General features: G+C 40.8%; 1 protein-coding gene across 5 annotated transcripts in view; it reads left to right on the plus strand.

Annotated features, from left to right (window-relative positions):
* The window catches only part of TRERF1 (transcriptional regulating factor 1), a 101,383-nt gene that overhangs the window by 63,580 nt on the left and 22,312 nt on the right, over positions 1-15,491 (plus strand). For all 5 annotated transcript variants that reach the window (XM_048938394.1, XM_048938399.1, XM_048938395.1 and 2 more), the window contains exons 3-5: positions 4,468-4,565; positions 13,221-14,850; positions 15,424-15,470. In XM_048938394.1, coding sequence (XP_048794351.1) covers positions 13,483-14,850; positions 15,424-15,470 — 1,415 coding nt within the window. In that variant the 5' untranslated portion in view covers positions 4,468-4,565; positions 13,221-13,482. The remainder of the gene's footprint in view (positions 1-4,467; positions 4,566-13,220; positions 14,851-15,423; positions 15,471-15,491) is intronic.

Consider the following 15,491-nt stretch of genomic DNA (forward strand, 5'->3'; position numbering starts at 1 on the left):
ATTGTAGCATCCCATCTGTAAGATGTGCCATTTGTCTAAGAGATTAGCTGTGGAACTCAATGGAACGCAGCGTTGCTGAAACGTTTGAAGTTGTAGAGGTGAGCACATAAAAAAAAAGTCTAGCCTACATGAAGAATCCAATCCTCAGAAGGGCATTTGAATTTCTGGAGATAATAAGGTGTGGACTGAAAGCCTAATATGAATCAAAGGAGAGACTGTATTTGTTAAGTGAACAAATTTAATGGTACACAATTGATGACGATAATTCATGTACTTCCAACTTTTTTGTTTCCTGTTTTGTTGCTTGATATTATGTTCTTTGTTGGTATTGTGTGTTTAACTTATGTATTCTTCTACTGTTCTTATGTTTCTTATCTTAAGATGGTTTATTTTCCCTTTTTCTCTTCCAAACATAATTTAAAGACTGTTTAACTGAGATAAACCAGTTCAGATAAAAGGATGCTCTCTCTTTTTGTAATGGAAATAATGGAAGATACAGTGGAGAAAACTCTTGTCTCATTCAGTTAGAATAGGCTTATTCAAGTTCGGGAAGTTATCAGCTGATATTTGTTTGCAATTAGTTAGGCTGCCACTGGGCAGGAGAAGAGAAATCACTAATTACTCCTGTGTACTCTGAGGGTGCTCTGATGGTACGTGGAGAATCTGAGTTACTAACTCTTGCACATCAGTTAAGTTCCTGATGTCAGTTGATATACAAGTCCATCACGTTCAAGTAAGAATGGTAACTATCCTATATGTTGTGTGTCCAGTGTTCATAGAATCATAGAATCACAAGGTTGGAAAAGATCATCTAGCCCAACCGTCTCCTCATCACCATTGCCACCACTAGCACTAAATGTTGTAAGTCATTTTACTTTGACAGAGAATATGAATATCTTCATCTTTGTTCGATCTGTCTAGCTTTCCCGTGTCTGAACTGCTGTGCAATTGCAGCTGTAGCACTGCTCATAGGAGCATGTGGGCAGTGCTGTACAGACTCAAACAGCATGAGGCATACTTGCATGGTTTTCTCAGTGCCCCTGCTCATAGTGGTGGGAGGGCGTTGCAGCTTCATCTTCCAGACAAAGCTTCATCTCATCCCAGCCTGCTACTGGGCCTCAGAGCAACAGCAGTTCATCCAGGAGGGGATCAGTGTCTTGGAACACAGTGTTTTCAGAATGGATACTGCAGCTGAGGGGAGTGGAAGTGTTGCAGAAAAAAGGCTGACCCTGAGCTGCTACTGCAGGGTAAAACCATATGTGGTGGAACCAGTGCTGGCATTTATGCTATCCCTTATAGAGATCCTGTGTGTCTTTTGCTTCTCCTTTAATCTGTTCTCTGAAGGCACCCACTAACATAGCCTCTGTTTAGATGTCTTCCTGTGACATTGTCTAGTAACTTGCAGGTAGCTGAAAGCTTTGTGTTTCCAAAGCTTAACATAGCTGGTCTGTGTGCAGCTCCCGATCCTTTGGTATTTTGCCTAGAGTTTACTGACAGCTTCCATTTTATCCCTGAAAAAATAACTAGTTTAACTTTTAAGTGTGAAGCTTTGCTGATCAATATGGTATAAACGTAGTCGAGTTCAAGAAATTGCCTTCATTACTATCTTGAGATGAGAAATTGATTTAGTTGCATTCTCTTCGTACTAATTCGCTCGTGCTTTACATTCCCATAAAAGGTATTATGTGCTCCTTATTTTCCAGCAGTGTCATCAATCCTAATGAAGAGAGAAGAATAATTTATATTGTGTGTATGGGATAGCTGATCTCTGACTTAGCTCTTAATTTGTAAATGTTGCTGAAGACTTCCCTTCCCTTCTCCTTACCCTGCTTAGGTTCCATCTAGAATCTAAGAAGTAGGGTAGGAATAAAACCAAAGAATACGGTGAAGAAATATTAATTTAGACTGTTTTTGAATCCAAACTTAAAAAAGTGAGACGCTGGTGAAAATGTAATGAAATCGATTTTCAAGGAATCAAAACATCATTTGTGAGTTTTACGTACTTTCGCGGTGCTTGGTTTTATTCTGCATTAATTACACTGGGACTATTTTCAGTGTTTTATTAGTCATTAGTTTGCTACCTCTGTTTCTGAGGTGCCCAAAGTTTTGTTCTTTACCTGTGGTATTACGCAAAAGAGCTCTGCATGTGCCTGCTAATTTCCATACAACTGCATGTGGGTATTACTGTATCTCTGCTGATGGAGGTGAATGACTCAGCAGCATAAATCAATATAATGAAAGAAATGAGCAAAAAGGTGATGTAGAGAGAAAAGCAGCAAAAAGAAATACAAAATAAGGAAAGGGTTTTTTGGGGCATTGCTGTTGTTGCTTTTCTCACTGTCAGTTGGGCTGGCCTCTTTTGGAAGCTGCCTGGGATGGTCTGTCTGCAGAATGCTTTGACATTTTTAGATGGATAAACTAAAAAGCAAGCAAGACTGTGTAGTGTGACTGTGGTCGATGCTCATGATATAGCAGTTATTTTTTAATGAAGCTTAAACAGATCTTGGCAAGTTCTAAACAACTGTGTTGAACAGCTTTTGTCGCTACCAGAGTTAACCATGGGCTTTCCGTATGTTTCTGAGTATATCCTGTTCCAAATGTAGTCAGTCATCTGGAAGGTTCAGTGGGCATCTAAAGATATGAAATACTGGTATAAAAAATGAGATGGATAAAGCAGTAAATAGATGAGATTTTATAATAACCTTTCTTATTTCAGCATATTTATTAAAGAAGTTATACTTTCAATTTAGGATTCACTGAGAAAAGCCATCAGCAGATAGATTGCAAGCAGCTAATGAACTATTTGCTTTCTGAGATATCTGCAGCATTTCAGCTCACATTCATAATGAAATTCAGGCATGAACAAATTGTAGTTACTGTAACCCAACACAATAACTTCAAAAGCAAAAACTTGGTTGAATCCGAAGTTGGTTATTCCTGTGTCTCTGTGCAATGGAATCATTATTTACTATCAGCTGAGGGGTTCTTTAAAAGGACATTTTGAATAGGTTAGGCTTCGTAAGGAGCTCTGTTTTCTCCTGCAGTGTGTACTTGGATCAAATTTGTTTGGATTGTGCTGTGAACCCCTCAATTTCTTTTGGCTCCTGGGGATCATGCCATGGGCTGCAGAGGTTAGTGCTAGGCCGGGTGAAGAAACCCTTTGGATTCATTTCCCCATGCCTTGGCAGGGTGAGGGAGGGGAGCTATACTGTTCAAGGAACTACTGGATTTGGCAACAAGTTTCTTCTTGCTATATGCAATTATGTCATGGTGCTTAGGACCTATTATCAGAGGCCTTTAGAGAGTAATTTCAGCGGGTGAATCAGGTGTGGAGATGACAGCCAATGGGTGAAAGGAGGAAAATACTGATCAAGCTGCCTGGTGTTACCTGTGTCCTCCTGTGAGACATTGTTTATACAGTTGTCTCATGGCTGCAGCAGCTTTCCAAAACCTAAATATCTAAAGGGCAGATGTCAAGTGCATGGGACCAGCCTCTTTGCAGTGGTGCCCAGTGCCAGGTCAGTGGGCAACAGACAGAAACTGGAATATGGACAGTTCCATCTGAGCATGGGAAAGAACTTTAAACAGAGCACTGGAACAAGCTGCTGAGGGAGGTTGTGAAGTCTGCTTCTCTGGAGGTAGTCAGAACTCACCTGAATGCTCTTCTGTGTAAACTACTCTAGGCAACCTATTTTAGCAGGGAGTTGGACTGGATGATCTCCAGAGGTTCCTTCCAACCCCTTCAATTCTGTGGTTCTGTGATTCATTCATGGCCTTCCCTGAAAGCTGTCTTGGCAGCAGCACCAACAAAGCAAATGCATCGCTTTTATTTAAATAATTTAAGATGCTTTGACGAGGTGTCTCTTTTGAATTTGTTGACAACGTGATTGTATTGCCCACATCTTTGACTGTCATCAATCCCTCCCTTCCTGAATGCTACACCTTCTTCTTTAAACCATGCTGCAAGCTGTTGGACAGCAAGATCTCCTCTCAGAGACAACATCTAGCCTGCCTTTGGGCCCTGTCAGAGAAGCGTAAGATCCTTTGAAATCTTTACAGTGTCTGTGATACAAGCGCAATCTTGTTTTAGTTTTTGAGTCAACCTATTCTTCATTTTGCAGTTGGTGCCAAGGTAAGTAAGAAGAAAAGATGAATTTACTGATACTACTTTGTAATTTGAAGGACCACGAATGTGTCCCAGAGATTTGACAATAAAGCAGTCTCTCACTATCAATATGGAAACGGGGTTTCTTGCTGTTCTTTGAGGGAGTTGCCTTGCTGAGAGATATCCCCTGCAATACTGAGTTGAATAACAGAGTAGCACAGATATCATAATGAATAGAAGTTAATATTTGATTGTGCTGTGATAGGATTCTCATTCTGCAGGCTTGCGTATGGAGTGAGTTGGTGATACTTTATAAGGTAATGGTTAAAAAATTGTTTTCTGTTCTTTTGCTTAACGTTTAGATACATCATTTTGAGATCACAGAATGAGAACGGCATGAAATGTTATGGCGAAGACAGCACAGCAAGATACAACAGTCTCACAAGTAATCAAAAATCAGGTACTGTTGGAACATCATGTGTCCACTTTCTATGAGGCTAGGTCGTGTAATGAGGCTCGGTGTGTGCTTTCTGTCTGTTTCTCAAAATTTGTGGTTCTGAGTCTCTGTAGTCTTATTGATGGACTTCTCAGATAAGGCTAGCTGTATGTTGACTGTATTCTCTAAGACACTACATTGGAGTACATTTTATGTGCTCCAGTACGTATGGCACAGGAGATTCCCGTGCATTCATATGTTTCCTGAAGGCCTAAATTGCCTGCTTCGTCTCGTACAAACAAAATGTGCATTACCGTAATTAAAAGAAAAGAAGCTGTGGTGCTCAGTTCCACATAGCCATTCAGTTTTTTTGTGGCCCCACAGCTAGGTACCATCATAGTGTGTTTAGAGGGATTGATTTTTCAGAGGGTCCATTGGCAAGATTTTGGAAAGCTTGGCCTCATTTGAGGGAGGCAGTAGCTCAAAATAGCTGCTACCTCCCTATGGAAAACTTATCCATATGCTATTTCACAAAAGCTACTTCTACCTGCTTTTTTTTAATGCTTTTTTGTTTGTTTGTTTGTCTATCTAGCTGTTTATCTGTCTCAGGATGTTTCCTTCTTGTCTGTTTTTGCAAATCTCAGCCCATGTTCTCTGACTGTTTCACAACATTCACAGAAAAAGTCGATCACCTTACAAGCTTCATAATATAAGCACTGTAGAGGTCACAAAGAAACAGATGAAGTGTAGTATAAGGGTTTTCAACTTATGCTAAAATAGTGTCTCAGCTGCTCTGGCCACAGTGATAGCTGATGGATTTATGTTTGAATGGGAAGGCATGAAATGTCCCCCTTCTCTCCCAGCTCAGCGCTAGTGAGCAGAGATTTTGATGTGTGGTAGTGGGCAAAGTCTAACCCGTCTATCCTTATGATCTTTGTGCTGGGGACTTGCTGAGGAAACATAAATTACACAATTCAGTAATACCAGCAAACTAGAATATGAACTTGAGGGCAATAGGGATAAGGGGACGCATTGATATTCCAGGAAACACATGGAAGTACTGCCCTTGATAGAGCAGCAGCAGCTGTTACAATTTCTTTCATATAAGCAGTCAGTAAACTTGGATTGGGTAAAGACATTTCAAATGAAGTTTCATAGACAGCTTCTGCCTTGATCAAATACGCAGTAATGTATTGGTGAATATTAAAAATCTGTTTTTGTCAGTGCTGATCAGCCCCTGTAATAAATCCTGTCTTCTGTAAGCTTCTTGGTCACTTAGTCTTGGGATATGCAATTCCAGTGTCTTTCTGGCCCTACTCAAGGTTTTTGTTTTGATTTTTCATCAGTATTGTGAGATGATCACACCATTTTATATGTCATTTTTATGAAATAACGTGCTACCTGCTTCAGTCACAGTTCTGACAACACTTCAAAGTAGCTCAAAACTGTAGCACTGTTCAACTGACAACAAAGATGATCTGGGCTGCTGAAGCAGCTTTCTTCATTTCTTTGGGACTCGTGGAACTTTATCTCCCTTAAACTAAATCGAGTTACTGGCTTTATTTAGAAATCAACCTCTTCTTCAGCCTCTTCTTGAATAACAAGAGTGCTGTTAGTTTTAGGAGAAAAGTTTTCATTAAATTACCAGTGCCTCAGAATGCATTTTCTGCTTATAACTTAGATCAGAAGGAGAAGAAAATGTTATTGCTTGTTTGTCTTCCTTTCTCCTCCCCCTTTTCTAGAAACTTGCCTGAGATGATCAACTGTTGTTTTTTCTGTTGTTTTTTTTTGTTGTTGTTGTATTTTTAAACTTTATTGAAATGAAGAAATTGCTCCATTCCCCTCCCAGTGTCGTTGTTGCTTTCCCCTCCCCCAAGTCCAATCTGTTCTTTATTAAACTGAATTAGGACATTCTAGTTTTTCTTAAGAGTGGAAATGGGAACAGCTCAAATGAGCAGCCACACGAGACTTACCAGCCTTTCCAACTGCACTGCACTGCAGTAAGAGCTCATCTGCAAAGGGAATGATATTTTTTGAAGGATTTGTGCAACTATTGAAGAATTACTGTCATTAATATTAAAAAGCAGCTAATCTCTCCTTCCATTTTAAGAGCATATGGCTTTCCTATGTGCTTTCTGTAAAATCAGTATACCACGTATTTTTGTTCCTTTCCATCTCTTTTTCACTTTTGCAATTATTTTATTCCTGTTCCTTCTACACTAGCATACTCCTGTGGTAGTCTTTTCACCTAACAGCTCCAACCTTTGTGTTTATGTGCAGATATGAGCATGGATTTGCGACCTCTGACATTCAGAGAAAGTCAGAATTCAAGCGCAGTGCAAAACATACAAGTGGTTTTATCCAGGACTGGGATGATAAGGTTTTCAGCCCTGAGTATTTATCCTTGAGATAGCTATATAAATTATAGTTGGTCCTTGAAATTCATATTGTTATTTTGCTATTTATTCAAGCCATGATTCTGTATCTTTTTACCCTTGTTTTCAGTCCGTGCCTCTATTGTTACATCTGATCCATCTTCAGAATTTCTATAGGATAACGTCTGGTTCTTTGAATTATCATCTTTCTTCTTGTTTTCTCTCTGCTAATGCCATCTTGTTTGGCATTAGAAATTATTCATTCTGTTTCAGTACTGTGCTGCTTTTCTCCCATGATTATTTTCTCGCCAAACAAACAAACAAACAAAAAAAATGGAGTTTGGGCTTGAACTGTGGTTAACCGAGGAGCTGTGGAGGAAAACCTGGTATCTCAGCAGTGGTTCTGAAGCACAAGAGGCTCTGAAACCTACTGCTCCTCCTCCCCCATTGCTGTGCTTTGCAGGCATCCCCCATTTGCTACAGTTAAGAGGTAGGGATAGTGTCAGCTCTGCTCCTGGAGGCTGGCTTTGAGTAATGCAGGTATGTCCTTTCTCACATAGCTCTCTCCTGGTTTTTAAACCTACTCTCTTTGGTGGGTTCTTAATACTGACTGTATGTCAGCAGTGCTCAGCTGAAAATCATACCTGTCTGGGCTGTCACTTACTTAAGGGCTGGACTGTAGGCAGCCCAGGTAGTAGGGGTTCCTGGCACTTCATGTTAGCAGGAGAGAGTGTATTGGGGAAGGAACTGCTGTATATTTGTGTGTCTGGCCTAAAGAAAATCCAGAGACAGATATGATGTGAGTGATGACTGGCTAAATGTAGGCATAGCATAGCAGACGATCTCGCATTTCTGAATTACAAAGTAAGCCAGTAAAAACATTCCAATAAAAAGGCCAAGAATAAGATAAATCCTGTTTTGTTTATATGGAAACTAAGTGGTAGAAAAAAGTTGAAAGGAAGAAAGGAGGAAAACAGAGAACTCCTGCTTTTGGATTTTGACATACGCATGATTAAAAATGAAGCTTGTAATCTAATAGTGAAAATACAGATGTGAGAAAGCCGTGTCTCAGCCTGTCCGACTAAAGGGCAGTAAGGCATGATTAAAACATGTCTCCAGTGTGGGGAGAACTCAGAGTTGTCATGCATTTTTGTAAGTAGGCGTGCCTTGAGTTATTACTCAAAGAGAGAAAAAAAGAAAAAGAGAGAGAAAAACAACCACACAACAAAACAAAGCTGTTTAGATTGCTGAAAGTGCTGGTTAAACTTATTTCAACCAAAATGTTATAATCCCTGGCTGCATTGTGCCCCAGCAAATTAGCATCTCTTAATGCTACTGCTTGTGAGAAGTTCTAAATGCTCTGTCCTGCAGAAGCCAGTTGAATGTGAAGGAGTTGTAGGTTTTTGCTTCTGCCTTCTTGTCTTGTCTTCTGTTTTCAGACTAAATAGTAGTTCATTCATTTATTAAAAGTTTGTAGTTTTTGTTATGAATTAATTAATTAATTAATTTTGAAATGAATTGGACAAAATATAGGATCCAATTCCATTTTGATTTGCAGCCATGCAGTATGCTGCAGTGGCTTAGATCAGTGTCACAATACTTTGATAGTCTGTTAATGCATCTAATTCCTTCATTATGTACTCTCCTATGGTCTTTTGTCATCTTTCTCCATTAATGCAGTTCTGAAATTGAAATTGGCTGACGTTCAGTCCTGCTTTTGCATCCTGCACCTGGCACAACTTGTGACCAGTGACTTAGTTGGTGTGGTTGTCTTGCTGAAGTTCATGTGGGATTCAGGGAGTTCAAAAGAATGATGGATTGGATATGTTTTTTTACTGACGTTGACATGTTGTGCAGATTTCTGTTTTTGTGTTCTGTTATAGAGCTCTTTTTTTTGTTGTTTTTGTTTTTGGTAAAGTAAGTAATAATTATTGTCTCTTTGATATTTTGCTGTCTGCCTTCTGTAAGATTTTCTAACTGTTCAGTGATATAACTTATGAAGGATGTAAAGATCATCTTTATTGAAGACTGATAACATCAGAACATTCTTCCATTTATGTACACCAGAATTAAGCTATGGTGTGCTTCTAGGAGTGACTGTTATTTGTATTGCCTTAGTGTTGCCTGTGTTTGAAGAGGAAGATGGTTGAAATGTATAAAGACATTTCAGCAAGCTTGACGTGTTTGTGGCTTTCAGTCTGGAGAAAGAAGCTGTGCAGCTTGCAGGGACCACGCTGAAATTAGAAGAGTTGAAGTGAAACCTTGTCTCTTCTGAAATCAATTGAACTCCCATTAGTTTGGGTCCAGATATCATCCACAATATTAAATAGGGTATTTCTCTTCCCAGGCAGTCTACAGAAATGTTTTTGTCCTTTCACAGTTGTTTCTGTTTCTTTGTAATGATTGCGTAATTGGGATATATCCACACTGTCAGAAATGTAATAGGTTGAGTAGTGTAAGTGGCTGTTGGAAGGAAAAGAAACATACAGCTGCAGAACCATTGTTGCTTTAAAGCTGCTGCTTTCAGAAGTTGAGTTGTTTGATTTAACCATTTAGTAGTAATAGTTGTTGCTGTGACAAATTGCAATTAGAGGTGTTTAAGCATGAGTGCTTAAAAGGAGAAAAAACAACCTTTTCTTCCTGTCATTGCAAGAAGTAGAAATGCATTGCCAATGGCTTCTCAGTTGGCAAGAGACTAACTTTTGCCTTTCAGGCCTTAATTATATTTTGTACAGCACTGATACTTTCTTTGTTAGGTTTTAATACAACAAGCAATATATTCTGTTGGCATTTTGTTAAACTTGATTGCAGATGCTATTGTATACAACATCATGACCTTGAATTTAAGCCTGTTGAAGTACTAAAAAAAATATCTGTTATCTCAGTGACCATGAAATAGTTGAGTTGAAATTCTTTGGTAGTATGACAAAAACTGCCACCAAGTCTTCAGCCCTGGGTATGGGGAGAGCAGAGTTAAGGCTGCTCAGGGAACTAGTTTGCAAGTTCCCCTGTGAAACTGTTTTTGAAGGCATTGGGGTCCATCAGTGCTGGTCACTTTGTAAGCATTACTGCGTAACAGCAGGGGAGAAGACAATTACAAAGTGTCAGAGGTCTTGCAGGCAGGGTAGAAGGTTGGCTTGGCTGAGCAAAGATCTCCTAGAGCTTGGGGAGGAAGAGAAAGTGTATGACCACTGGAAGTGAGGTCAGGCAAAGTGGGAGTGCTATAGAGACGCTTTTCATCATTGTAGGGAGAAAGTTTGTGCAGCCAAAGCACAGTTAGAGATGAAGGTGGCCAGTACTGTGGGGAACAAGAAAAATGGCTTTTTAAAATAAGTTAACAGCTAAAAATCCTGTTTAATGAACATAATCTCCATTTATGACAAGGTTACCCACCTTGTTAACCAAGGGAAGCCAGCTGATGTAATGTTTTTAAATTTCAGCAAAGCTTTCGGTACTGTTTCCTCCTGGACAAAATGTCCAGCTGCAGCTACACAAATACATATGTAATGAGTGAGCAACTGGCTGATCTGTTGGCCACAAGGGGCTACAATAGCTGGTGTTCTGTCAGGTTGGTGGCCTGTCATTAATGGAGTTCCTCAGGGCTCCATTTTGGGGCCACTTCTCTTCAATGTTTTTGTCAATGACTTGAATGCAGGAGTTGAATGCTAAGTACATTTGCAGATGACACTAAATTGGGAGAGGCTGCTGACTCCCTCAAGGGCAGAGAAGCCTTGCAGAGAGACCTTAACAAATTGGAGGGCTGGGCAATCACCAACCACATGAAGTTTACCAAGAGCAGTGCTGGATTCTGCACCAGGGATGGAGCAGCCCTGGGTATATGAACAGAGGAAATGAGAGGCTGGAGAAGCAGTGCAACAGGGAGAGATCTGGGGGTTCTGGTTAACAGCAAGTTGAATGTGAGCCAGCAGTGTGCCCTGGCAGACCAAAGGGCCAACTGTGCCCTGCGGTGCCCCAGGCCCAGCACTGCTACCATGTGAGGGAAGGAGTTGTCCTGCTGTGCAGCCTCACCTCCAGGGCTGGCTGCATTTTGGTTAGTACAATGTAAGACGGGCATAAAGCTATTAGAGAATGTCCAAAGGAGGGGGCTACGAAGATGGTGATGAATCCAGAGGGCAGGAGTATGAAGAGAGGCTGAGATCCCTGGGTTTGCTCAGCTCAGAACAGAGAAGCTGAGCCTTTGTGTCAGTACTAGTTCTTGTCATTTGGCTAATGCTTCTCATTTCACACAAACTTTAAAAAGCAGAGACAAAACCAAAATAAAAAGTCATCTATTGTAAATTCTGATGTTATCAATAAGTGAAAATAGGACATACTTCCTCTGGAAAAGGTAGCTAGACTGATCTGTTCGTGCCCCATTCTCATGGAAAGATGTTCAGAATCTCAGCTGAGCTTTCTGAACTTGGCAGGCATGAAAAGAGATGCATATATTCCTTTGTAGCATACCCCTCTTCCTGCATAAGTTGATGGCCTTTGAGTGTGAAATACCACACAGTGTTTATTTTTATGTCCTTTGAATGCTTTTGCAGGCTTTGTTTAATTTCTCCTCCTAACTTTAAATAGGCATTCTTTGAAGTTGAGTTGTGGCTAAAAAATCTTTGGCAACCTGACCATTGACTCCCTTGGAAGGGAGTGTGTTCAGAGAAAATAGGAAGCAATGTATGTTTCTGAAAGGGGAAATAAACTTGCAGTTACTCTCTGCCATCATTTGTCATGTGAAAAAGTTACATGCTAGTGATTGCTTACACAAAAACTATGTACACACTGAAAACCTTCTTCATTTGGGAGCTATGGTTTTCTCTCTTACATTATGCTAGAACAAAAGTAGGGTTTTTTTGTGCCCACAGCTAAATATTAGCCTTATTTACTGTTGCTAGCACAGAACTCGTTAATATACATCTGGCAATTGTTAAATTTTTCTTTATCGGTGACCTCACATTTATTCATTCAGGTCAAGGATTCTCCTGAGTTTAAAAAGGTGAAGACATGAGTACAAAGGAGCCCGAGATGGAAAGTATTATGTTTAGAAAGCCAAATGGGAAAGGGACAGGGTTAAGGTTGTTGCCTAATATTTTTTTTTTTGGTCTTGTTAAAGTTCAGAAGAATATTTTGCATTGAAACATACTTGTATGTGCATAGGCGTACTGTGCCTCCGTGCATGTGTGCATAACGTTAGACAATGTGATCACTTCCCACCGTAAAACAGGAACAACCTTGTAATATACCTTTATTTTTTGTTGTTGTTTTGTTCGTTGAAAACAGTACAGGCATCTTTAAAATGTTGCTTTGAATTGTGGTTTATATGGTAAGAATGATAAATGGTTGCAGTTACTGTAAATTAGTCTGTTAAAATATTGCAAACTGAAGAAGTGTGAGAGAGGAGAGCAGAAGTTGGAAATCAGCATCCCTGGTGTAAGATGAATGACTTTAACAGATTTCTGTTGATTCTGATTTCCAAGGTGTGATTTCTAAGGACCTATTTGGTTTTAGCATTAATCAGATTCCAAATGGAAAACCAAATAAATCTACAAGCACAGATACATTTGAGTATCTATATGCTGGTGATTTTTGATTGTAGTTTGGGTTTTTGGGTTATTTTTTTGTTGCTGTTGTTTTGTTTTGTTACAGCAGCGAACATTAGTCTTGCTTCTTAATCTTCAGTGACAGTGTATTTTCGTACCACTGGAATGTGTTGTAAGTACCCTGGAAGTTGTGAGAAGCTCTGCAGTTCTCTGTGCAAATTCTGGGCAGCAATTCACTTTTTTGTTTGTACTTTTAGGTGTTGGTCCTGTATGGGTACTGGTAATCTGAGTTCTGTCAACTTTGTTCAAAGCCCTGGCTTTTGTTTTACTTTCCTTTTCAGGCCTTTGTGGAGGTATCTGTTGTTATTTTGTGTTATAAACTGAGTGTTTTGCTTCTGACAACTAGCAGCATTACAAAAGATGGTTTGGCTTTATAGTAAGCTGTCTAAAGCTAGTCAAAAGAGAGCAATATGTGGCCAGCTAAAGCTGCTCAAGTGTTCATATGCATCAGGAGAAATAAAAAGCTCAGTTTTAAAGAATGGGACTTTTTGGATCTGGCAGAATGATTTTATGTGAGAACTAGATATGAAGCAGGATAATGGGATGAGATGAAGTAACTTAACTGCACTGGAGTAGGCCAGCTACTACAATTTTGTATATGATTATGCATTTTGAATTAGGAGATTTTGGTTTCCTTTGAGGCAATAACAATAACAGAATGTGTAGAAGGCTGACACTTACTCTTACTTTCTCTTACTCTGTAGATGCCTGGCACACTGAATCTATTACTGTGTGTAAGATTTGCGCTGTGGTCCATTGTTTGAAGATGTGAAGCAACGCTGAGTCTGATTGGAATTACTGACAGACTGGAGGAAATCTTAGTCTTTCTGTTGCACACGCACATGCTGAATTATAAGTAATCCTAGCTTCTCTTCCCTCCCCTCACTCCCTCACTCAGCTATCTCAGGGTTCATAGAGATTTCAATGGTTCGCGTGCCTGTAAGATTGGAACAGAAGTGACCAAAAATGGGGGACCAGCAATTGTATAAAACTAACCATACTGCCAACAGCAATGAGAACTTATACTACCAACACCAAATGAACTCCCTTCCATCTCTAAATCATAGTTATGGGACATCTGTTATAGATGCTCCCCAGGCGTCCCCTCTCTCCCCTCACTTTCCCCAAGATTCAAGAGACAGTATAGCTTTGCCTGTAGGTTCAAAAAGTCTTGGGTCAATGGATACACTTAGACAAACATGGACGCATTCTGGCTCAGGAAACCACGTCCCAGTGCGGAACAATTTGAGTAATCAAAGCGCAATGTGGAGCCCCCTTGGGCAGGGAGAATCTCATGATGGATACCAATATTCTTATTCTCAACCCAGCGAAAATCGATCCCAAAAAATTACCAGTGGGGTCCTGCATAAGTTGGACTCTTTTACACAAGTATTTGCTAACCAAAATCTGAGAATTCAAGTCAACAACATGGCTCAGGTTTTACACACTGAGACTTCCATGGCGGATAATTCTGGTGACAGCGCGCTCAGGCAGCTACTGTCCCAGAAGCCAGCAGTTGAGCAACAGCCTGTAACTTCCAGCATACAAAGATATCAACCAGTGCCACAGCAGACGCAGAATTTTGCAAGCACACAGCAAAAGCAACAAATGCAAGTCATGCAGCACCAACAGTTGTACTATGACTACCAGCAGCATTTGTCACAAATGCAGATTCATTCTGCGTTTCAGCAAGGACAGACACACGTTCAACAAATGCAGTCCCAGCAGCTCTTACCGCAACAGATGCAGCACTTGCAGCAGACTCAATACTATGCTCAGCCACAGCAGGGACATCAGCGACTCTCAATACATGAGATCCAACAGCAGCAGCAACAGCCAACTCGGCAGCAGCAGCAGAGGCAGTGTCCGATGCAAATAGCTCAGTATTACCAAACGCAGCCTGTCATGCAGCTACAGCAACAACAGCAACAAATGCAACTGCAGCTTCCTCCGTATCACAGGGAGCCCGATCCAAAGACTGTGCATGAACCCCACCAGTACCCCCAGGATCCAAGTCATCCTGTGCAGCTCATCCAGTTGGGAGCAGCGCCTCCGTATTGCTATCAGGATCCGCACGAACAATACAGGCATTTGTACCCGCAGGGTTTGCTGCAGCAGCACGACCAGCAGAAGCAATACACAAGTGAAGGCAGAGCTGCATCTCTGAACTCCCACGTCGGCCTCACTCCACCGGGGACAGCTGAGGATCCTGCGCGGTCAGAGGTCAATTCTGCGGGTAACACTGTACCTCATCGAACTCTTTTGCCATCCTCAGGAGCACATCTGAACAACAGAAGCTCTCAGCAAGACTCTCCCGGCCCTGGGTGGCCTCAGGTAGGTGACATTTTGGATCCCTGCTCAAACTTGTTCAGTGGAAAAGCATCCAGGTATGGAAATGAAATGTTACGGTGGAGCTGGGTAGTCAAGATGTGAGCAGTGGGCATTGCTGGGATGTTTTGGAGAACTGTGTTAACAGAGTTCTACATCGCTGTCTTGTCTTTGGGCCAGTGGGCAGCAGCATGAAGCTGCTGCTGCGAGGCTAGTGGTTCCCTCATGAGAGAGTTTGGGGAGCTCAGAGTCGAGGTGCTCCTGCTCATTTTTCAACACTCATATGCCTCAATGTGCATAAACATCTAGCTTCTTGTTTCCAAACATAATACTACTGCAGCAGAGGCAAACCTTCAAACAAGAGGTGAGTGTAAGAAGCTTGTACCAGCATTGCTCGTGGAGGTACTGATTTGCTGGATAAATGTAAGGTTCTCAATTGAGAGGCATGCAATATTAGTAGAAGCATATGCAAAATACAAGAATAAAGCTGTCAGAACCTTCATTTATATATCAGTATTTCCTGCAAAATTATTTTTGTTTTTTTTTCCCCTCTTTTCCACTTTCTTCCTATAATGGCAGGTGCAATTGTCAGATGGCAGACTGCAGCCACTGTCCCCAGAACAAAGGTATTATATTTTCTTGTGTTC

The sequence above is a fragment of the Lagopus muta genome, chromosome 2 (assembly GCF_023343835.1).
Source record: "Lagopus muta isolate bLagMut1 chromosome 2, bLagMut1 primary, whole genome shotgun sequence".
NCBI classification, from domain to species: Eukaryota; Metazoa; Chordata; class Aves; order Galliformes; family Phasianidae; genus Lagopus; species Lagopus muta.